The sequence below is a fragment of the Harpia harpyja genome, chromosome 1, assembly GCF_026419915.1.
Source record: "Harpia harpyja isolate bHarHar1 chromosome 1, bHarHar1 primary haplotype, whole genome shotgun sequence".
In the NCBI taxonomy this organism is placed as follows: domain Eukaryota; kingdom Metazoa; phylum Chordata; class Aves; order Accipitriformes; family Accipitridae; genus Harpia; species Harpia harpyja.
In genome coordinates, this window is record NC_068940.1 from 2,053,469 (window position 1) to 2,078,304 (window position 24,836).

The 24,836-nt window shown below is 40.4% G+C and overlaps 1 protein-coding gene across 10 annotated transcripts in view; it reads right to left on the minus strand.

Moving 5' to 3' along the window:
- The window catches only part of ICE1 (interactor of little elongation complex ELL subunit 1), a 35,160-nt gene extending 11,316 nt beyond the window's left edge, over positions 1-23,844 (minus strand). For 9 of the 10 annotated variants that reach the window (XR_008236533.1, XR_008236544.1, XR_008236527.1 and 6 more), the window contains exons 1-14: positions 23,717-23,844; positions 22,838-22,896; positions 21,229-21,264; positions 20,769-20,786; positions 19,856-19,967; positions 18,776-18,852; positions 13,687-13,724; positions 12,018-12,100; positions 11,704-11,743; positions 11,558-11,614; positions 9,780-9,869; positions 9,643-9,696; positions 5,998-6,350; positions 646-5,391 (exon numbers count right to left, since the gene is read on the minus strand). Coding sequence is in view for 7 of the 10 variants with exons in the window: in XM_052795964.1 (XP_052651924.1) it covers positions 646-5,391; positions 5,998-6,350; positions 9,643-9,696; positions 9,780-9,869; positions 11,558-11,614; positions 11,704-11,743; positions 12,018-12,100; positions 13,687-13,724; positions 18,776-18,852; positions 19,856-19,967; positions 20,769-20,786; positions 21,229-21,264; positions 22,838-22,896; positions 23,717-23,806 (5,853 nt within the window). In the remaining 3 variants the exon portion in view is untranslated. The other variant, XM_052795870.1, reaches the window with a different exon arrangement.
- Positions 23,845-24,836: the final 992 nt, after the last annotated feature.

The following is a 24,836-nucleotide window of genomic DNA, read 5'->3' on the forward strand; positions in this document are numbered from 1 at the left end:
AGCAACTTCTGTAGAGAACTTAATTACGTTCAAGAACTGAAACAGGGCAAAATGCTGCCATGCATCAGTTGGTGAATTGCTCTGCTGCAGGCCACGATTTATCTACGAGAAAGACGGCAATTAAAGTACATTTTTTCAACACTGATGCTAAGCACGTTCTGAGAAACAAACTAATGAAAGATTTTTCCAATAAAATTCATTTTAACAACCTGATGTAGAATAATACAGGTAAACATGGAATGAAAGGGTATGTCACTATTGTATATGCAATGCAGTTGATCTTATTTAATTGAAAAAATAAAAAAAGGTAATTGAACCTTACACTTTTAGAGGAACTCCTATAATTGTTAATGCTATCCACTACAAAAAATGCTGCAAAAATCAAGTGGTTTATGCATACATCAGGAAAGCAAACCTATTTACAAATGCAGTTTTGCATCTTGGATACCACTGAACAGTAATTTCTTGTGAAGTTCTGTATTTTCTGAAGTTATACAAGTTCAGATGTCTGATAACGTTTCAAGACTACACTTTGGCACTGCAGATTGCTTGAACAATTGAGAATTCAAAAACTACATACTTATACTCTTTTCATCTGCACGGAAGTCATTATTAAAACACAAAATTAAAAATTAGGCTACTTACCTTGTTTTTTATACCAAATTCATAGACAACTTCTTTCTCTTCATCTCTCATTATTGGAATCTTTGAGATATTGCCAACATACACGTGACCTTTAATAACTGGTAACAAGTCAAAACAGGATTCAGCAATTTTCTTCAATGCCAAAGAAACTTTCTGGCAGTCAGGATCAATAACCTTCTTTACTGGTAGTGATGCTTCTAAACTGGAACTGTGTGATGAATCACTGATTTCACAGCTTTTGTCGTGGAAAGCCTCCTGCGTATCAGAGATTGTATTTTTAGGATCTTCAATAGCAGCAGTATCATTGGGCTCCAGCTTTGGTGGTTCGCTGTCCAACCTCAGTCTCTTTGCACTTCTTGGCATAGATATTGGCAACGGTGTCCGTTTTTCAAGATGATTTGATGAGCTTGAAAACAATTGCTGATTTTGCACATCTTTATCTTGATCTTTGCTACTATCAGATTTCAAATTGCTCCCAGTTTTAACAAAAGCAGTTGATGTAGATGCAATTGCCTTGAACCCACCTATTTGAGCCACAGGACCCGGCAAACTTTGGCTGTCTGAAAAAGCACATCGATTAAGCTGAATATTGCCTTTCAGAATGTTTAGTGTCCTTGCCCTTGCAGACAGCTCTGGATACATAGTGTCCAATATTTTCACAGAGTTCTCCTGAGGAGCACCTGGAGCAGCACTGTCGGCTGCCAACAGAGGAAATCTTCCTGGGACGGGAAGCGCGTGCTTTGGAATGGAAGTACAAAATTTCAGAGGTGAGGAGCAAATCCTTCTACCTACTGCCATTTCTGAGGGTGAGGGAGGAGAAAATAAAAGAGCAGATTTTACTGTTGGAGTATCTCTTAACGGAGACATGAGAGGAGGAACAGGGGTTTCACGTAGTGGGGATATGAGGTCATCAAGAGGGGAAAGCAAAGAGGATCGACCAGTAGAAGACATTACGGGGGACATGGTACACGCAGCTTTTGGAGGAGTAGCAATCAAAGGCAGTAGCAAGGGGGGCAGAGGAGGACCCATCTCTTGCCTAATTTTATTTATAGTCTCAGATGAGCATTTTGTTGGCATAGAAGTATCAGCGTTTGCAAGAACTGGCTGAGTTTGTCTAACTTTGAGAGTCTTTGTTTTTCTTTTACCTTGAAACAGCCTCTTTGATAGCTTGGCATGCATTACTTGTGCAGTTGTCTTGGTTGAAACAGTCAAGATTTCAGATGGTTCTTGCTCTTTGCACTTCAATTTATTGCTCTTTTTGAGAGTGACATCCACACAAGACTCCGACTCCAACATACAGAGCTTCTCAAACGCTGTTTTTTGTGGCTCAGGAGGCTGCCTAACTGTCTGACAATTGCACTCGACATCAGATAGGGCTGGATTTGGAAGACACTTGACACAATTTTTTTTTCTACTGCTACCATCTAGGATAACATCAGTGTTGTTTTCTCCCATGTTGGAAGCAGTGTGAGTTTGATTATGATTATATTCTTCAAACACTGAGACCCCCATATCAACACCGTGTAGTAGACCTTGCCCCACATCTGACTGAAGTTTTTCAGAATCATTTTCTTCTAAGAAATTGCCAAGTGCTAACATTCTTGAATTTAATTTACTGTCTTTTACAGCCAGTCTGCAAGTTTCTGGGAATCTGGTTAACGTCTGGCATAGTGGTAATCTATTTTTTGAAGCATTTGGCATCACAGGGCTTTCTTTTGATGTCCCAGTTTTTAACAGACTGTCCTCACTGTCATTGATGCATCCAGCTCTGTTAGAATCTACCATGCATTCATTAGCACCCTCGGTATTTTCAGAGGTTACTACTACATACTTTCTTTTCCAAGAGGCTAAGTCTTTAGGATAACCCTCCCCAACCACGTCTGACAACTCATTTGCAGTATCTGGAGAGCTGTTTGTTTCACAGCGTGTATACATATCCACCACAGTGTCTGCTTTTGTATGACTAACTGTCAAAGTATTTCCTGGGTGCATTGTTGAATGAAGTTCACGTCCTTGGTAATCAGCATCAACAATCGCACCAGTTTCCAGAGCACCCACTGCAATTCTCCTGGAAGCTCTCAGTTCCTTTCTAAACATGGGAACTTTTTGTATGGAACAGTCTTTCTCTTCAGATTCATTGCTCTGCTCTGGCATATCAAAACCATTTTTAGACCTTTTTATGGCATTTTTCCCAAGTGGCTCAGAACTATTCAGTTCTTTGCTTTCTCCCCCAGCTGTTAGTGAACCAGTTGCAGAAGGTTCTGTTCCAACTTTCCACGTAGAAGTCCTGCATCCTGATTCTTGACATTCAGACTTTTGAAGAAAAGTATTCTTATTATAAGAGTTTGGATCCAGGATCTGTGATTTAACAGGTGCCTGAGGTTCTTTATCTACTGGCTGCTCCTTCTCAGATGGAATTTTCACTTCATTCTTGTGTACGTATTCCCTCTCAGGGCAGTCCGGTTCTTTGCACATGTTGTCTTTTTCAGCAGATAGGATCTCAGCACCCTCTTCCAAGCTTTCTGAAGAACAGTTAAATGCACTACCTGTAACACAATTTTTATCTTCTTTGTTTTCCCATATATGGGAAAAAGCAGCCTTTTCTGTGAAATCAGTTTCAGCAAAACTGACAACTTTCTGAAGATGGAAATTTAGATCAGGAGGCATGGTGGATTCCAAGCCAGTTCCCACTTGCACAGGAGAATCTGTTTCTTCAGTATTTATACAGCCCATCTCCAAGTCCCCTTGAGCAGAAAAAGCCAAGCCACTATGAAAATCCATTTCTGAATGGCAGATGATCTCTGAAGCATTATTTTTCTTCACAACATTCTCTTCCCAGTTAAATGAAGTGGAACAAGTCTCAGTCACCAATTCCTTGCTTTGTTTATTTAATTCCCCTTTTATTTCATCACATTTAACATTTTCAGTTACCGAGAACTGATTCAGAGGTTTTGCAAACTGTGCCTCAGAAGTAACATTACTTTCTACTAAGACAGATTCAATGGTATCCACTCTTTCTAACAGCTCATTGCTTTCCGCTTCAAAATCTTCTGGATTAACTTTGAATTCAGTCTCTTGAGATTCAAACACTCTGAAGTTTTGAGTTTTGGACAATCCACATTCTAATGCACTACACAGGTTTTCAGGTTGTTTTATTTCACCTTCTATTTCTGTAAAATCTAACACAGAGGATTCACACTTAGCTACACTGCTTTCTACATCAGTAATGCACGCTGTCTTTGGTAGCGCAAGTACACTTTCCAAGTCTGACTTCCCTTGCGATGAATTACTACCATTTTCTTCCTGGTGTGGTTTGCCTTTTAAGTATCCCCCCTCCCTTATATCTACTAATTTTCCATTTTCTGCACTATGGAGTATCTCTGATGATTCAGCTATTTCTAGAACACTTTCTCTGTTAAATTTCATGGCTAGTTCAATAGTCTCAGGTCTGGTTATATTCATGTCTTCAGTTCTGAGCTGTGCATCATCTTTTGGAAAGGCTGACAAAGCAGGCCTCTCCATACCTACATTTTTGTCTGTGTCATCCATAGACAATAAATTTCTGATTCCTTCAGTAGCAGATACAGGTAAGTAATGTCTAGAGACTTTAACAGTCTCTGGTTTGCATTTTCTGTCCGCTTCATCTTTTATTGTTTGAACACATTGTTTCTCCAGTATCTCTTCACTGTCATGTTTTATTTCAGAGCACTCGGAGTGTGCAGACATCTCAATAGCTCCAGTGTCTGCCTCAGTCTCCATAATTATTCCCTCCCCATGACGCTGTATCACTAGGTCTTTAGAACACTCCACTTCACAGAAGGATTTTAAACTACTGAAATCAGACAATACATTTTCAGAGAGCTCGCTCTCATTATTTGCCTCTGCACAGAGTCCTTTAATCTGTATGGCAGCTGTTATTTTCTCCCCAATTATCACTTCTTTTATGTTTTCCCCTACATCACTTGCCATACTAGTTACTTCAATTACATTTTTTGATTCATTTTCAACCACTTCATTCTGTATCAACACATCAGATTTCTCCTCAGAACCTTCACTTTGAAGCACAATGCATTGCTCAGGTGGCAAATGAGTAACATTTTGGGGAACAGATACTGCCCTGGGAGTTTCTCTCTCTCCTGATAATCCATTGCTTTCTGCTTTCATGAATTCACCATGCTCTTCATGTGTACCCTCATAATCAACAGCTCTGATTAAGATTACATTCTCCTCTGTTTGCGCTACCTCACTACATTTTTTCAACTGATTTTGAGGCTTGAAACTGTGTAACATAAAATCAGCCGAAGAACCTCCCTCTTCACTGCGGATGTCCTCACCATCTCCTTTCTGTTCTTCAGTGGCTTCCAATTCATCTGCTGTTGCTTCAGTTAGTTCTCTCTTCTCAGTTTCCATATTCTCAGAATTCTCCTCCAAACAATCTTTGTTAGTTTCTGTGTTTGTAATTAAAGCAGCAGCTTCAGCCTGCTTTGTTTCAGCGTCTCTCTCCTCCTTGCTTGACATCTGTGGACCAATATGAACATTATTTTCATTCCAACTCAGGTTACAGGAGATTTCTGCATCAAGACCTTGCTGGCATGATTTGCTCTGTCTCTTAAACTCCTCATTGTGGCTGAATACATTACAACTTTGAGGCTGAACTTGGTCTTCTTGTAAAATATCCTCCACTGCAGAAGCACTGCAATCAACTTCTTCATCGCTGGAACCTGTGACTTCTCCAAACAACATATCCTTTAATGAAAAATACAAAATTAATATTCCAAAGCCCAGTATCAGTTTTAAGGTCTACTTCTCTAAACAAACACACTGGTGGCCCTGACATGCAGTGGTTTTCAGAGATTAAGGCTGACCAACAGAATTACATCTTTCTCCCTCATTGTTCTTCATAGCAAATGGAAAGTACCTCTGTGAAAAGTCAGAGACTTCTTTACCTACCTACTATCATTCTAAGATTACTGGGAAACAACATCTGAGCAGGCTCCCCTTGACTTTCAAGCTATGGAATTTTGCTATGAAAGCTGTGCTTATACCCAACAGGAGTCGGGACTGTAAGCCTGCAACATTGGGAAAAGAAATTATGACAGCAGTTGAGACACAGGTGACTTTGTTTTAAATATACTTCTGAAAATTATGTTTCGCCTCCTTCCACAGGCAGTATGCTAGAAGGTAAAAAAGTATCTATACGGATCTAAACACTCACACAGAGACCCTTTCAGGGCATGAGTAACTAATACTGATACTCAAAAAAATAAAAAAAGCCCAGGAATATCAAATCATTATTTTTGCAGTAATTATATGACCAAGTTAGTGCCAAGTCAGACACATCCTGAAACTCACCTGTGTAGTTGGTGGTGAAAGCTGTACTGGAGAAAGCAGAGCAGGGAGAGGCCTGGCCCAATTCAATATATCCATCACATTTCCACCTGGGCCCTTTTGCTCCTGATCAGAGAAGTCTGAACTGCTGTGTGCCCCATCTGTCTGTATTATCACACCTACAGTTTTATCTTCACCACTGCGCAGACATTCTTCAGTAGGCCTGTTCTCAACACAGTCACCTCCAAAAGGCTCAGTACTCGCTTGAAGTTGCATGGCTGTTAGAGAATTTTGCTTTCCAGCACTTTCCAGTGAAGAATACCAAGGTAGCGTTTTGCCATCACACTTCCTGATTTTTTGGTGGATTTGTACAGTTTCTAAGACATAAAAATATTGTTAAGAATTTTTTCCCCTCCCATTTTTCTTTATAGAGATAATACATCATTAGTAATAAGAATGCATTACCATCTTTTCAAGTGATGTTCCTATAGACTAGTAATAAGAAGCACTTAATGTCACTTTCAGAAATATTTTCCTTACAGAGATCAAATGTTATCATTCACAAACAATTCTTTTTTCATGAAAAAGGTATATGTCTGTGCAAACAGCTCCCCCCAAACCACTTTCTGACTTGGATCATTAAGACTATTCTTACCAATTTTTCTTATCAGGAAGGGCCATACTGGGTAGGACTGAAGGTCCATTCAGCTCAATGATTTATTTCAGTTTTAGCCCAGTAACTGATGCACTGACATTCCCCACTCAGGCTGTAATTCTCAGCTTAAAGCAACCTGCAGCTTTGAGCCAGCAGCTGCACTTGCAGACCAGTCACAATTATACCCTGCCATAAACACGGTACGGGAGTTCTTAGCTATATTCCTAGTTTTATGATTTAATACGCATACGCTTTTAAAGTGTTTGTTCTTTAAATTCCAATATTGAGTCTAATCATACAAGATTTTGTCTTTAATGGTGTGACTTAAAGCTGAACCCTTAAAAAAAAACAACTTTCTTAAAAGTGAGGTTCTCCCTGCAACACACCTATGCACAAAGGAGTTTGAACCACTAAGACAATGAAAGATACTGAGCAGCTGACAACCCTTTCAAGATAATATCAACTATACCAGTTTTATACAGTCATTCTAGTAGCAAGAAAGCATGTCCAAATGCTCTGTGTGATCCTTTGCATTGTACTTTTGGTTTGTTCCTTCTCAAATCACACTTTTTATTATTACACAGTAAGCCATTTCTTAATGCATGCAGACAAAACACATTGCCCCAGGAAAGTCTAAACAGTAGAGACAAAGAATTTAAGTATCAATTGTAATTGTGCTAGATACTTTTAACAGTGAAAAGGTGGCCCAGTTTTCTGAAATTTAAATTCTATGATTTTATAAAAAGAAAAGATTACCTCCAATAAAACAGTAGAAATCAACAATCCCAAAACCCCAGTGCACCACATGGAACTAGAACCTACTCTGTAGCATTTGCAATTCTTATACGACATTTGTACGTGTGACCTTGTTTACAGTGCTCACAAACACTACTGGACGCAATATCAGCAGTATTCAAGCAAGAGATCAAGCCTTTCTGTGTACATCCAAGTACCATCCCACAGGATAAAGAACAGCACATGCACAAAATGGTTTTGAACAGAGCGTGTATTGATTTAATTGGCACAACTTGCATTCTGTTGGAAAAATAAAAAAGAATAGTGTGCTTCATTATTGCTGTCGGTGCTTATCCACTACTATAACTTGCAGAGATACTCCTGAAGCAGCATCAATGGTAGCATCAGATTCAAAATACTAATTTAATTCAATAGGTGAAAATGACCTCCCAGAGATCTGTCTCCCAATAACCTTTAAGCACGTCCTGATGTGTTGGCTCTACTAAAGGAGTTAGTAGGAAAACTGATCAAAACCCCTATTTCCAAGATCCATCTCTCTCTATCGCCTCATTTTCCCCCAAGGTAAGTAAGCTCTGATATCTCCTTTGGTCAAAGCAGCATCTTACAAGTTTTAAGATCCAGGCTGACAGATGAACTGACATTCTCTGGAAAAGATGCTTCAGCAATACTACCATCAAGATGATTTGATCTCTAAGATGAAACCATTGTAATATGGGACAAGAAATTAGGGCAAACTCATTAAGACCCTTTTTTTTTGCTAGAAGATTGCATCTGTAAACATAAGCATTTTGCTATTATGAATCCAAGGTAATGGCCACTTTCATGAGAGGCAGAACAACAAGATGGCTGTCCTAGACTTAAAGTGGGGAAAAAACCAAAGCAACAGAAAGTAAGATAAATTTCTACGATATCTAGCCACTCCAACAAAAGCAAAAGAGGGACTGACTAGAAGAGACTGTTATGGACAATTGCTTCTTTTTGTGAAAGTATTGTAGTTTCCTTGAGAAGATGTGAATAGTAAAAGATGGGACAGGATGCCTGGAACCTAAAGTTCCCCTTGTGGTGGATGGGAAGGGGATGACACTAGAACCTGATACCCCGAAATCACCCACATTTCAAACTCTTCAGTTTTTTGTGCTTGTTCCTGTCATTTCATTGACCCTTGATCAAGAAATCAAATTCAGAATCTCAGGGGACAACTGTCTAGCTCAGTTTTGGAGCTGAAGCCACAGATCTGCTGGATTAAACTGGTGGAAGTGAGGTTGATAAACTGGCTTATGAGCTGGTCCTTATATTTTGGCACCTCTGAAGTGGATTCCACTGGAACACAGTCTGAAATTAGATTCATTGGGATCTACACTGGTAGCAAATTTTCAGACTTAACAGGGTGGGGAGTCAGGATAACAGTTCACCTTCAAAGCTCTTAATAAGGCAGGGGACTTATCCCAGACAGTATCTCTACAGCCTGAGTTACAGAAAACTGAAGTAGTAGAGAAAATAAAAGAAAAGTGAGAGATTAATAAGCACACTCTGGAGAGACAACTAATGCAGTTTCAAGGCACCTATTACTCTTGAGGGCAGAAGGAAAATTACATCTGTTATGTGAAGTTAAAGCAGTTCAAGTTTGCTGTGAATCTGCATGGGGATAACTACTCAGATTATTTTTTATTATTATACTGAATACCATGTTACAAAATTAAAGCTATCACCAAATTATACGTTTTGTTTCTCTGTATGACTGTCTTTTAATATGAAAATTAATGCACCGTTATCTATTATTATTCAGGCAGGAATGAATGAAGAAAATGGTGGCAACAGCTTCTTAAATTTTACAATCCAACTATGTTACCATGTGTTTGTTTCAGACTAAAAAGAGTGCTTGCATCCTGTAATTCACATTATATACTGTAGTTTATAATGATATAATAATTAAGGTATAAACATGAGAGGTGAGTTTTGACTACTTAGAAATAGTCAAAGCAGCTGATAGTAAAAGAATTTGATTTCTCAATTGCAACAGCAGATTACAACAGCTTTCCTTCAGGATACCGTTCCAGTTTATTTGGCTGTTCAAATTAATATTTGCAATTATTTTCAAATATTCTAATCACACATGTACTTGGCCAGGCAATCATTAAGGAAAGTATTTAAGTCTGTCAAAAAAAGTGTCATGCAAACGGTACCCAACCTGATGATATCCCAGTAAGACTAAATTAAGGCACTTGCATATTAATAAATTCACATTTACTGGAACCTACCTTCTGTAACAGTCAGTCTTCTTTTTTCAGGCCATGCCTTATCCTGAATAGAAGCTGAAAAAATGTACCAATATTTATTTTTGGTCAGAAAAAGAGACCACCTCAAGAAAATTTCAAGACTTTGCATGCCATCTCACCCAAGACAGGATCATTTTCCTGATTCTCTCTTTTTCCTGTTGCACTGTCAATGCACATCCAGAGTTCTTCTAACAAGAGCTTTATTTTTTCTGTTAAAATAAATATTTTTATAAATTGAGGAAAACTTTGATTGCTCAGAGAGCTAAGAATTTATGTTTCTTTATTTTTACTCAGAACACATACATGCCTACAACAAAATACAAAATACACACAACAAAAATTAAGACAAGGGACATAGGGGCATTTTAGCTTCAGAGAAAGAGAAATGCTAGATGCAACTGAGAGAATGGATCCTGTATTGGCCATAGCCACACAGCAGACTGAAGGAACCATTGCAGAATGCTTTAGCTTTTCCTTTCTACAGTGAGGGTTGCAAAAAGTTGTAGCAGCACCCAGAGTAAAACGTAAAAGCAGATTTGAATGTAGCATTAGTGAAATTAAACAGCATTCTAAAACAACTCAGGTGACATCAACATAAATGGGGGAGGAAATCTTTTAGGAGAAAAATATCACATTCTTTATGCGCACTCAGTAGTAACTCATCTTAGTCTTATCATGGAGTAACAGCACATTAAATATAGCTCAATTAATTATCAGGCCACAACTTTAGTAAACATTGTCTGGAGTCCTAACATCACCATTGCTTGGTGATGCCAAATTACCTAGTTCCGGAACAAGAAGGGCAGGTAGAGAAGGAGAAACAGACCAAAAACTCAACTAAATACACAAGCACCTCACCTGCTTGTGCCAAAACTATCATCAGATCCAACAATCAGGAACTGAGACTATTGGTTTTGTGCCAATTCCATAATTCAAAGACCACTGCAAACTGCTACTATTTTATGAAGAGACATATTAAAAAACCCCTCAGCACATAAGCAGAAAACCTGCCAAATTTTCCATGACAGCTATTAACAACAGTAACAATTTCTCACCAGTAATAAAGCCTTGCTGCTATTTGAAGTTCAAATTAGAGTTCAGTTCTTAATTTTCCCATTTTGCCATTAATTAAAAATTAAAGGACTAAATTGGGTACCAATTTAGTACAATCCAAAAGGCAGTAAAAATATACCAAGACACACAAGAACTGACAAGGTCTACCTTTTTCAGAAAAGTTTAATTTTGGCAACGAACTTTATATACAAATATTGCAAAGCAAGAAATAGAACAGGGAAGTTCTTCTTTTGCCTGAAAACTGCCTCCAGAATTTCTAAAGAATTCAAAAGCAATACCAGTATTTTAAAAGACTGCAAAACTGCAAAAAATAAATTTGCTTAAAGTTTGGCCTCAGTACTTTAGAAGAAGTTTAGAAGGAATTTTCTCCATTACACAGATTCAGATAAAGTCAATAGGATAAGAAACAACTACTTCCACTTGATTTACAGAGCCTCACACAGAAATTGTAGCAGATCACACTCCTATCTTGTGTCTTTTGCTTTGCATGCTTCATGATTTCAACGAGCTTCACAGACAATGGGATTGTTTGTATTTTTCTCAGTGTTTGCATTCTGTTTAATATTTGCACATCAATTGATTTCACACACTCATGGTGTAGACTAGTCATTTTAATGACTCAAATATTTTCCTTATTGCAAAACTAAAAATAGTAATCTATTACATTAGTCCTTCATCAATGTAACATATCTGTATCAACCACATCTGCTCTTACAGCATTTCTGTCAGTATCCTCTGTTTCCAAAAACGCAACTCCATTAGAGTAGCAATAAATTCATAATGGTTGGTTCTGCACAGAGAAGGGTCTTGCAAAAAATCTTACCTTTGTCTATATCTGTTGTAAGATCTTCACTTGAACTCTGGGTCTCTGCATGCTTAACTATTAAAAAGAGGAGAGGGGGGAAGTGAAATGTTCAAATGGAACAATACTACACATAAATCTGAAGGCAATCAAAGGTGAACACTTACCTTTTCTGCACTTCTCTTTAAGTACACCGTCAAGTTTTCCCTGTTAAAATTAAATAATACTAATTTTTCATGCCATACATAGTTTGTAGAGCATCTACTCTTAATTAGCATGAAATCTAAATCAGCATTTCAAAGGTCATGCTTCAGTTGGAAAATTTCTATCTCTTAAGGTGAATTGCTATGTTTAGTTACTCAATATCCCCAACAAATGTAATTTTACTATTTCAGTATCTCTATTACTAGTAGCTTCCTTCCCCCCGCCCCTGCAAGAAATACTAAAAGAAGCTTCATCCAAAAGACCAGGAAAGTCTTACTTGTGCCTTCTTTAGCTCCTTTTCAAGCCTTTTCTTTTCAGTTTTCAGTTGTCTGAAGTCCTGTGTATGCTTTGTTGCAGCCTCTTCAAGAAGGAGAACGAAAATGCAAGTTAGAAACTACAATATATAAGGGACAACTAATTTAAGTAATATTGGTCACCAGTTTGCAAATCAAATTACCAGAAAAATAATATAGATAGTGTGAAATACAAATCTACCAAAGTTATATTTTGGCTCATTTGGACAAAAACTCGTGCATACAAGTATGTCATCTTCCACTGCATAATTACTGTTCTGAACTACTGAAATACATTTATTAGTTTTCTCACTTACATGCAAGAATGAACAGTGGGTCATATTGTAATGATACTGTACTGTAGAACAATATACAAGTGAAAAAAGGGAATAAAATTAAGAATGAGGTGCAATGTTTTTTTCATGTGTTTTATTCTCTTATTTAAAGGAGGGCTCTGGTTCAAAGATGAAACACTACAGCCAACTGCATTAGAAAGATGTAGATAGCACTCAGGACTAAAAATCAGAGAAGAGTACCATTATCTCTTAATGTCTAACACACCTGGGAAGAGTGCAGATGGATGGGAATCAAGAGTACAGGGCTGAACGTGAGGCTCCTAGGGAAATTCTTAAGCAAGAGAGATACTTGAGAGAGCTCCTGAGAGATCAGCTTAGTGACTTATACATGGACAGCAGATAAAAGACAGATGGAACTTGCCTGCTGATCAGATCATGTCACAGAAGAGGGCATATCAAAAGAAAGAGCATTAAAAAGGCAGCTCAGGTGGTAGTTGACAAGAAACAATCACAGGAAAATTTCAGATTGACAAAAGATACCAAGCTAAAATACAGGGTCTGGGATATTTAATGAACACAGAAAAGAAAAAAACAGATAAACTAGTCACTCAAATTGGACTTACTGCAAACTATCTCACAGTATTTTGTTCTAACCCTGCCAGAATTTGAGTGTTGAGGGGCAAGAGGGTATAAAAACCTTGCTGCCACATAATGGAACTCCAAAATGCTCATAAAAATAAACACCCTGTACCTGTACTTTACAGTAGGATTTGTATCTAACACCAAGATACAAGTCACTCAGTTCATTGTACTTTAAACTGTGGTAAGCACAGCTGTAAGTGTGCCACAAATGGAAATATTTGCCTTGCCAACTAACAGTACAGCGAGTTAAGTATCAGAATGCTTTAAGCATATCCACCCTCTACTAGCAAAACAAGAAAAACACTGTGCCACGAGGCCAGTGCTTTATCTTTACTTAAAAACAAAACAAACAACCTAAAACCCAATTGCCAGAATATTTAAAAATCAGAAAACATGTGTCAGGATCACTACATATTTAAATATGATCATAACCATGACTAGAAGAATCCTGCTAAGATTATAAGAACACTGTAGCTCCTTTGAGGTTTTCATGACGAGAAGTCCCCTTCCAACTTCATTTACACCATGTGCCTAAGATACTCAACAGAAAACATTCTGCAGGAGGGATGATTCAGAGACTAAGTCCCATGCATAGCACTGCCCTATCTTGCTCCTTGGGGCCTCAGTTAGAAAGTTGCAGTTACTTCTTTGGATAAAAAAAGGAATCAAGAAATGGAGTAGGACAACAGCACAGCAACACAACGTAGAAAGTTACCTTCAAGTTTCTTCACTTTTGTTTCCAGTTTCTTTCTCCTGTTAAAAAGAAGGCATAAATACATCATTTTTGTTAGAATTATGTTGCATGAAAAGCCAGAAAAAAAAAAAATCTAGCCATTTCAGAGAAAACACTTCTTAGACCCAGGACCTGTGAGACCAATGTGTCCCTGAAGTTGAAAACTTAAATCAGTGGCATGTTGCTAACATTCTCACAGAAACAGCTATATCTGTTGCAGAGGTAAGAGTTTGCTCTTAAGAGAGTCAGTCCACTAATCCAGGCATATAAATATACCTTCAGCTACAGCTTGGAGTTACAAACACAACCTGAGAAAGCTAGCTTCTGGTTTTCGCATTTCTATGATGTAACACAGACAGGTTAGTTTTACTCCTTAAAAACAATTAAGCCTTGCTTACAATCAATAAGACCTAAGCAATAAGATAATCAGGATTAGCCTTCAGGATCACTTATGTCCCACAGCTTTTTGTTCAGAATATCCAGGTGTTTACTAAAGCCAAACCAAACCAAAAAAAATTATGCATCCTGAACAATTTTAATTTCAGCATTTCCAACTCTACCTTATATGTAAAACACACAGAACTGGAAAATAATAAAAAAAAGTAAACACTTCTATTACTTCCTTCTGTTAAACTCCAGTATCCCAGAAACAGTTTTTAAACTCCTGTGATAAGTAGAGAACTCTGTCCTGACAAACACAAGCTCCCAATGCTCACTGATCACTTTCATGAAGAACACAATTCATCCATTCCTCATACTAAAACTTGTATAATAGATTGAGATTTACAGCCTAAGCCTTTCTGGATGTGTAAGCTTTAATCATCACTTCAGACATTAACTGGAATACATTTGAAAACCCACTCAAACAGGATGATTGACCACCTTTGGCATGGTCAGTATCAAAGCTTTTATACTATAAAGTCATAGACTGATGCTCTTTGGCCTTCTCAGCCTGAACAGGTTCATGCTTAACTCTCTCTATACTCAGATGATAGCTTTGACAGTCAAGGTGAGAATTTCAGAAAAAAATCCTCATAAAACATCTTTGCAGAAAAAAAAAAAAGGCGGGGCAGGGGGAGGGTTGTCCTTTAGAACTCTCTGTAGATTATCTTCTGACCAACGCACAGAAGTGCTGTATCTACAATGTATGGACACTGGAAGCAAGGACAGGCAACATGGGAAAACTACAGAGATGCTGTTCACCATTGAAGCGAGAAGATTCGTGCAGCCAAAGCTCAATTAGAGTTCAAGCTGGCCAGTACTCTGAAGGACAACAAAAAAGGCTTTTTAAAATATGTTAACAGCAAAAGGAGGATCAGAGATAACACTGGTCCATTACTTGATGAGGTCGGTCACCTCGCAAATAGGGACATAGACAAAGCAGAGGCATTTAATGCCTTCTTCACCTCTGTCTTCAATACCAATGATGGCCCTTGGGACCCTCCTGGTGCCATGTGTTGGAAGACCATGACTGGGGGTGTTGATAAACTCCCAGCCAACTCCAAACTTGTTCAAGACTTGCTGCTCCAGCTGGATACATGTAAGTGTATAGGGCGCAATGGGATTCACCCCAGGATACTAAAAGAGCTGGCCAATGTCATCACAGGGCCTCTCTCCATTATTTTTCAACAGGCTTGGGCATCTGGTTCCAGTCAAGTGGAAGCTGGCAATCATTGTCCCAATTTTCAAGAAGGGTAGGAAGGAAGACCTTGGTCATTACAGGCCTGTCAGTCTCACATCAGTGCCAGGTAAAGTTATGGAGAAGGTTATTCTGGGATTTATTCTAAAAAGAGACAACACAGTCATTGGTCATAGCCAGCATGGGTTCACGAGGGGGAAGTCCTGCTTAACCATCTTAATTTCCTTTTACGACAAGGTCACCCATCTAGTTGAGCAAGGGAAGCCAGTAGATGTGGTGGGTTTTTTTGATTTTAGCAAAGCTTTTGATATTGTCTCCCAGCACACAGCTAGAAAAGTCCATAATACATTGGGTAAGCAACTGGCAGAGGGGTCGGGCTCAAAAAGTTACAGTAAATGGGGTTACATCAGGCTGGCGGCCAGTCACCAGTGGGGTTCCCCAGGGCTCAATTTTAGGGCCAGTGCTCTTTCACGTTTTTATAAATGATCTTGACGCAGGAGTCAAATGTACATTAATAAGTTTGCTGATGACAAGAAACTGGGAGCTGTAGACTCCCTAAAGAGTAGAGAGGCCTTACAGAGCGATCTGGACAGAGTGGAGAGCTGGGCAATCACCAACTGTATGAAATTTAACAAGACCAAGTGCCAGGTTCTCCACCCGGGACAAGGTAATCCTGGTTATACGTACAAATTGAGGGACAAGAGGCCAGAGAGCAGCCCTGCAGAAAGAGGTCTGGGAGTCTGGGTCGATGGCAAGTTGAATATGAGTCAACAGTGTTACCTGGCAGCCAAAAGGGCCAACCATGTCCTGGGGTGCATCAAGCTCAGCATAGCTAGCCAGTCAATGGAGGTAATTGTCCCACTCTGCAGTGGTGTGGCCCCACCTCAAGTGCTGCATGCAGTTTTGGGCACCTCAATATAAGAAGGACACCAAACTATTAGAGTGTGTCCACAGTAGGGTGACAAAGATTGTGAAAGGTCTCAAGGGCAAGACTTATGAGGAGAGGCTGAGGTCACTTGGCTTGTTCAGCTTGAGGAAGAGAAGGCTGAGGGGTGACCTCATCGCTGAGGGCTGACCTCATCGCAGTCTGCAACTTCCTCAAGGGGGCCATCAGAGGGGGAGGTGCTGATCTCTTCTCTCTGGTGACCAGCGATAGGACACGAGGAAACAGAATGAAGCTGCGTCAGGGGAAGTTCAGATTGGACATGAGGAAAAGGTTCTTCACTGAGAGGGTGGTCGGTCCCTAGAACAGGCTCCCCCCAGGAAGCGCTCACAGCACCAAGCCTGTCGGAGTTCAAGGAGCATGTGGACAACTCTCTTAGTCATATGGTTTAGTTTTAGGTAGTCCTGCGAGGAGCAGGGAGTTAGACTCAATGATCCTCATAGGTACCTTTCAACTTGAGCTAGAAATGCTATGATATAAACAACTAAGAATCTGAATAACCAGACAGCCACTAAATGCCAACATTTACCATTGCAATGATATTTGCAGCTGAAATAGTTACTTTCACAGGTGCAGTAGTATGCTGACTAACATCATCAACGCACACAATTACATTAAGAAAAAAAATAGGCAGTAACTCACAAAAAGCAAGGCTTGTAGATGATGCATTGGACAGAACTCCTCTTACGCTATGCAACCCAAGCTCCTATCTGATCTTTAAGATGCATGCACAACTGCGGCTGACAGAAAGCTATGCCAACAGAAGTTGCATTCAGAAGCAGAATACATCAGTGTTATAATACACCCAAGCTACAAAAACCATAATGTGGTTATATTTGTAATACTCAGAAGTTGAGAAATATAAACACAAACAACAACTGCGTGTGTCGTATTTATTTCATCCTTAGAGAGCATGTGATCTTTTAATTTAAATGAGCAACCTTACTTCTGGAACAGTCTAACATTTTGACTACTTCTTTCAAAGCTTGTCTGTAGAAGCGATTTCATACCTAAAACCTTCTTCACAGTGGGCACAGACTCAAGTTACCACGCTTGTTACAAGCTCAGAATTGGGGAATTGCCATGCTTGTAAATATTCAAAACTCAACCAGACAAGGTCCTGAGCAACCTAACTTTGACACTGGTATATGAAATAAGCGCAATCTGGCAGAAGTGACAACAGCAAGTGACAACAATGCTAGTCTGCTTGTACAATCTTTTGGATAATAGCAGCTTGCTGCTGTGCCTGTGAGTACTGTATGTGTCACAAGCCAAAGATAGTAGGCTATCTCATTTGAGAGATGCTTCAGTTGATTATCTCCATGGCCCTTCGCTGGACTCTCTCCAGTGTGTCCATGCCTCTCTTGTACTGGGGAGCCCAGAACTGGACACAGTACTCAGGAGTGGCCTCACCAGTGCTGAGTAGAGGGGAACGATGACCTCGACCTATTGGAAACACCAAAATCACTTAGGAACACCAAAGTTAAAAATGATAGCCAGTTTACAAGGAAGGAAGCAAAGAGTCACCAGTGGGAGTCCCATTGGGATGTGTGCTGGAACACATCAGAAATAAAAGCTGACTACACAAAAGAGCAGAAGGGTCTTAGAATTCCAAATGACTACAGAGCAATTATTGGTGTTGATAAATGAAAAGTGATGCACATGGAGAAAAATAACCACAACTACAAAGTCATAACACCCAGCTGTATATTAGCTGGTTCTCTTCTGAGAGCATAAGTACCTTTCCATACAATACTGAGAAGTCACAGTTCCCCAGTACAGGTGATTTAGAGGCTAAGAATATAACAGGGTTAAAAAGCAATTAGACAAATTCATTAGAGAGTCCATCAAGAGCTGTGAGACATAACAACACACACATACGCTCCAGGCAAGGAAGCCTTTGAGTGACTGGTTACTGAAAGAACAAACTTTGGGAATTACTAAGGCACAGCTTCACAATATTCTATACTATGGCAGCAAAAATGGCTTCTGCATTTTTGGTGCCAAATCCCTCCTGCCCATTTCTTCCAAATATGGTGGACAGTTCAGGGCCTGCTGAGCTGTTTCTTTAAAAACAATTATTTTAAGGACTGATTTTAAGTGCAGATCACTTTGGCAATATCATTTATATATTGGCCTCAGAGACTTATCACCACAACTGCAACGGACTGCAATAACAAAAAGCCAAGAACCACTTAAAACTGGAGAAACCACAGCTTCTTCTCCAACCTCATCCTGTTCTTAAAAACCTTTGCTAAACAACCACCAAAAGCCACTTCAAGACAGGATAATAATTAAACTAATACTACCTTCCAGAGTGTTTGCTACAAAATTTAAGACCATTCTTCCATCAACTCCCTGTTTTAAGAACCCATAAGCATAAAAAGTTTAGCAAAATGGAAAGCGTAACTAGGTAAGGTACAAGACCAAGTTCTGGAAGAGGTAAGAGAGGGAAAGGAAGGGTGTGAAAAAAAAGAAGCATCACTCACACAGCATCACTGTTTACTATTTCTTCTTTAATTTTAACATATTCCAGTTGACTCTCCCGATAAATCTTGAGAGAACTCTGTGGAGAAGGAAAGCACAGTTAAAGTATGTTCTTACTGAGGGCAAAAAAAAATAGATGGCAGACACTTTACCTATTCTAATGAAAACAGTGCATAACCAAAAAAGTATATTCAATGAGAAAACAAGCAAGTTGAAGTGTCAGGTGGTTGTTTTTCTTTAAAGGCAAAAGTTACAACAAACAAACAAATAAATATGTATCTATCTATCTATCTTTTGAGTATGTGCCTCCAACACCTACCTGGATAGTAACTCAAAGGGGAAGTCAAGAGCATAACTATTATACACCATACATATAATCCTGCTTTTTCTGAAAAAGTGCCATCAGGACATCAGCTACTAATGCTTGCTGAGGGAAGAGGATTTAAAAACCACTTCTAACATTGAAGAAAAACTAGGTACAGTGACAAGACAAATGTTAATATCCTACCTTGTACCAGCATGAAAAAAAACTACAAGAAAGAAGGTGGGCTATTTTTTGCAGAAATAATAGTTAATGTCTAGGAAATACATATATTTAGGCAATTTGAACCGCCAAAACTTTTCTTCTGTAGACTAAATCTCACCTAAGGGATGGGAGAGAAATTAGGAATAAACTCAAGTTGCTAGTAATGTAAAAGCTTATGTTCAAAATGGTAACAGAAGCAAAATCCTATTCTGCATCGACCCTCTTTGCACCTTTTTAATAGTACAAGTTCTAGAGGGTTCAGTAATCTAATAAGATCAGAACAGAAAACCAAAGGAATTTGAATGTATCTCCTTCCTTCCTAAATAAGGAAATAAAACCCAAATCAAAAATCATAGGAACTACAAAAGCCTGAACTTTTTGCCTACTTGAAACCTGTTGCCATTCAATTAATTTCACCTAAAACCAGAGCTGCCTGTCCCAATGAGTTGGAAATAACAATTAGGCTCATTAAAGCCTGCTTCATTAAGATGAGCATTAAATACATACATTTCCTTCAACAGAGAAAGTGCAAGTTATTTAAACCTTACAAGCACACCTTTTTCTCTTCCAACTCTGCCTTCAAGGAACCCAACTCTTCCTGGCACTTTTCCAGAGGCAGGATTTTCTGTAGCATCTGCTCCACTTGGCAACGAAGAGCAGAGATCTCTCTGAAACAGGAAGTGTAATTAAAAAAAAAAAAAAAAAGTTGCCAAAACCATGGGTACTTTCAAACTTAATGTTCTGATTCTTCAGGCAAATGTCTGAGTATGTTGCTTTCCCCTAAGGAAAAACGCTGTGAGAGATACCCAAAGGCTTTTAAGAGTCTATGCATTCTCATTTTTCCATCCAACGTTTTACATTCAAAGAACATTCAAGATCTTATTTAAAAACATTAAGCTGAGCCTAAAGCTAGATGCAAGCTGATGGCATATGCCACACAGGAGTACTGCCCAGCTGCCTACACTGAAGCATCAGGTATAAGTGTCTCTACATAGGTAGCGCTGTGAAATAAGAACAGAGTCCAACTGCAGGATTTTTCGGCAGGCAGGATGGAGTCTGTAAAGATTATATGCTGCCTCTTCCTCTATAATCAAGGAGAGTATGCAAGAGCACACAGCCACAACTCTAAGACAAAATGCTTTATACAAATAGGGCTGCCCCAAATACACTTACATTTAACCACCACCAAAAGATGAGCTATGCATCTCCACTTGGTCACTTTAGACTCCTGTGTAACACAGGGCCAGGAAAGAATTTCACACAGGTAGTGTGGAAGAAGGACTGATTTCTCTCCTCAGCAAGGATATCTTTGCTAACTATGGCCTAGGAAGCATGGTAAAAGAAAGGACCATATTAAAAGCTCAGCCTAGACCCAGCGCTGCTGCCGTTACATCCATCAGCAGACTCCTAAAACCACCCAAGACACAGAGAACACAGCATCTTTAGTAAACAGTTTAAATCAAACTTACCGTTCAGCAAATTGAAGCTGTAATCTCTTGTTAAGGTAGAAATTAAAAACAGTTTATCAAACATCCTTAAGTATATTTCAATACAATCACCACTTGCAAAGAAACATCTAATAAAGACTTCTACCCAAAAAACATAGGGCTTGCAGAACTAAGTGTTTAATTGAAACATTTCAACATGTTTGAAGCAAATAAGCAGAGCTTCTTCTGTCACATGAAAAAACTTGAGTCATTCTCAGCAAGACAGATTTCAAATAGTCCATATTAAGCCATATATTACACACAGCCAGATCTTAAGTGAATAGTTTTAGTTCCAAAGCCCTACTTTCTTCACAAAGCCCACCCAGTCTCTTCTTTACTAGAGGCATCATCTCTTAACTTAAACTTTAAATAAAAAGACTCAAGCCCTCTTATAAGAAATGTTGATATACTAATTCTGTAAGCACGCTAATAGAAAAGGATATCAGTGCATTTCTGTTGATACTCTGTCAGCAAACGACTGCAAGAGAAAGAAAAAAGACATTACTAATTTTCTCACCTGATTTTGACAGTAATGTCTTAGGATACCTTTCCTCTTGCTTTATAGATAAATACAGAAAGTGTACGATGGTTTGCATTTTCTGATAGTAGTCAATACAACCCTTCTATTTCATTAAGCCATTCAAACCTCAAATCAGGCTGCTTTAAAATAGAAAAAAAAACCCCACCAACTGGCAATTACATTAATTTGTAGCCATTAACTATTTGCAGCTTTAAAAAAAAAAAACAAAACCCAAACATTATTTGATATGTTATGTAATATACATATAATCAAAAAATACATTTATAGTCACAAAATCATATCCTAGTTCCCAAACTTAAAAAGACGTTTTCCTAGCAAAGAACATATAAATGTAAGAAAAAATTGTTCAAAAGACCCAAAAAGGCTTTCATCTTTACACTATTCTCCTAGCAGCCGTAAGAGGGTAACACTTATTCTGATCCAAGGTGTACAGTGGGCCACGGGACAGCACCAAGGAAAGCTATTCTCCGCTTTCCTCAAATGTTATGGTTTTGAAGAATAGAGAGAAAAAGGGATAGGAAAGAGAAATACTGTAGCAGTTACTCCAATACAGAGGGGGCTGCATTACTTTCTCTTGTAACAGTTAAGAGTAATCAAGCGAGGCAAGAAAGAAAGGGGCTGAGCTGCAAGTAGTTAAAGGAGAGGTAATTCCCACAAGAAATGTATGCACTGGCGGAGAGAAGAGGGACACAAAGTTTGGAGGTAGGAAAAGGAATCTATGGGCCTAGAGTAAAGGAGCTTTGAAGAAAAGGGTCCCAGTTAAGACAGTAAGGGCTCTCTTAAATACTTGCTGGAAACTAGAATGCAGGACTGGAATTTAGACTCACTAAAGCCAGACTGACACGTATCTGGGACATGGTACAGGAGAAATAAACCATTACAATTAGGAGACATAGCAACGACATTAGGCCATAGCATGGAGGTATACATGATGTATCTCAATACGTTATTCCATACAATCATATGTTGATGGTTATCGAGAACAAGTGGAAGCAATCACAGATGAGAAAGCAAACTATGAGAAGCATTTCAGAACCTTACTGTTCTGACCTATGTTTGGCCTCTTTTCATATTCTGATATTTAATGCCAACAGCATTTCACACCCTAATGCTCAGACTAAATTCCGTTGAAAAGGTTCGTATACACCTGTGCACAACTTTTAGTTCTCATACTATATTCTTCAAAACAGAAAAAAATGAAATAAATCTCTTCAAAGAGCTGCCTCTGCTAGTATTCGTAATAACATATAAGCTGTTATAGCTAAACAATATAGCCCTGTTTTACTACAACTACACACCAGTGTTTTAGGGCATAAATTAAACAAGTCTTACAGTCTAGATTTAGGACCTATTCATGAAGAAGTTACTTTCATTTCGAGGAGGACTTTGTTTTGTCCATTAACGAACATCTACATTCCACAAAACGTATTTGCTGCATTGCTTTAAGAACTTCAGAGCGATAAAAACCCAAACAAACAGACAAAAAAAGCACTTGCGCAATTGTACTTACTCTCCATCAATCATTTTTTGCTTCAGTGCAATTAATGCGGCTACATATTCATTTATATTCTGTAAGGAAGAGTCTCAAGTTGGTAAACAAGTTTCACCCCAAAAGCCAGTACTGTACACCGTAAATAACGCCTGAACGGATTGCTAATGTTCTACACAATACAATAATCTGTCGTCTTTTTTTCAGTTCTCTTAGCGAACAAGTTACTAATTCGACAAAAATACATTCAGGCGAATACATGTAGAGAATGCAGGCTCCGCAGGAAAGTATGCATACTTAGACGAGGCCTTACTGCAAAAGCTCTTCACACTTTGCCTTGGCGGTAGGTTGTATACTAAAACCCCCATAACTTCTTCTCTCAAAACCAAATTAAGCTTTGGCAGCGTATTACCAAAACCCGGCACCTAGCTCACTTGAGCCGACCGATCTCCGAACTCCTTCCAAGCCCTCCTCCGCCCTCCGGCCTCCCGGCAGGGCCTTCCCCTCCTTTAGAGGGGAAACAAACATCGCCCAGAGCGGCAGGCTACGGGACTACACGCTCGCTCGGCAGCTCGGAAGAAAGGAGCCGCGGGATGACACTCCTTCCAGTGCCCCGCAGCGAACGCCGGGGGACACACGCCCGGAGAGCCGCCCGCAGACCCCGCCGGCCACGCCGCGCAGACCCCGGCCACCCTCCCGCCCTCCGCCCGGCGAAAGCTCGCCGCTGCCGCTGCTTTTACACAGCCCGTTCGCCGCATCCCCCGCCCCAGCTCCCGCCGCACCGGGAGCGCTGGCGGCGGCGCCCAGCCCTGCCCTTCCTCCCTCCCGCCCACCGCGGCCCCGCGTTCGCCTCCCTACAGCCAAAACCCGGCCCCGGGCGCTCCCGCGGCCCCTCGCTACCTGCTGGAGAACACCGCAGTTGGCGCAGGCGGGGCCGCCGGCGGCGGCCGCGGTCCCGGCCGGCGGCGGCGGGGTCTCCCCAGGCATCATGGTGACCGCCGGCCCGGCGGCGCCTCGGCCGCCGCGCCAGCGCCTCAGCAAGGACCCGGCTCGCCTCCGCCTCCTCGGGGCTGTCCGCGGGGCTGCCTGACTAGGAGGCAGCGGGGAAAGGCGGCAGAAGGCGCTCTCGGCGGAGGCCCAGCGCCGAAACGAACGCCTGCTCCCGCATCTCCAACACCCTTCTCCGAGGACGATTTATCTTTTATTACTATTATTATTATCATTTTTTTATGTTCCGGCACTTCCGAAGGGCGCCGCCGCGGCCCTGGCGCAGGCGCGGGCGGGGCCAGCTTCTCTCGCCTGGGCGGGACCGCTGCTGGGGCGCGGCCCGTAAGGGGGGCGGGGCCTGTCCGGGAGGGCGGGGCCTGCCCGGGGGGCGGGGCCTGTGCGCAGGGTGAATTATTTTTTTATTCCGCTGATGCTGTTGGGCTTTATTTAGCCACCGGTCTTCGCAGCGTTGGGGCTGCTTGCACAACGTGTAGCCTACCTGAAACTTGCTCTGGCTCAGGGTTTATCCAGGCGCTTCAAATTGCTTTTTCACCCTCATCTTCCTCGTAGCGTGTACGGATTCCTCCGGGGAGTCACTATTCCTCTCTAGGTCTGCAGAGCCATGTGAAATCTTCCTTCTCGCCAACAGCAGTGCGTGCGGCTGCACGGTTAACTGGACCCTGATGAAGACGTTGCCGCCTGTAACTCCTGCATAAGTGCTCTGGTCAAAAAATATTTCAGGCTTTCTCAATCTTTCTACTTTGAGAGCTCTACGACAACATAATAAAATACTCATTAGAGCAGGAGTAGAGTTTAAGGGACAGCGTCACCGGAATGAATCGCTTCCTCTGGGGTGAGTGAGTTTCCCGAGCGAGGTGCCCTTCCCAGGGAATGGAGCTGAGCACCACTCGGTTTAGATCTGAGAGGCTGGGGCTGTGGTTCGGTCAGGTAACAAGGCGCTTAATGAAGGGAGAGAGTTAAGAACAGAGTTCTGCAGAAAGAAACTGCGCTCTATCAGAAAGAAGTGAATAGA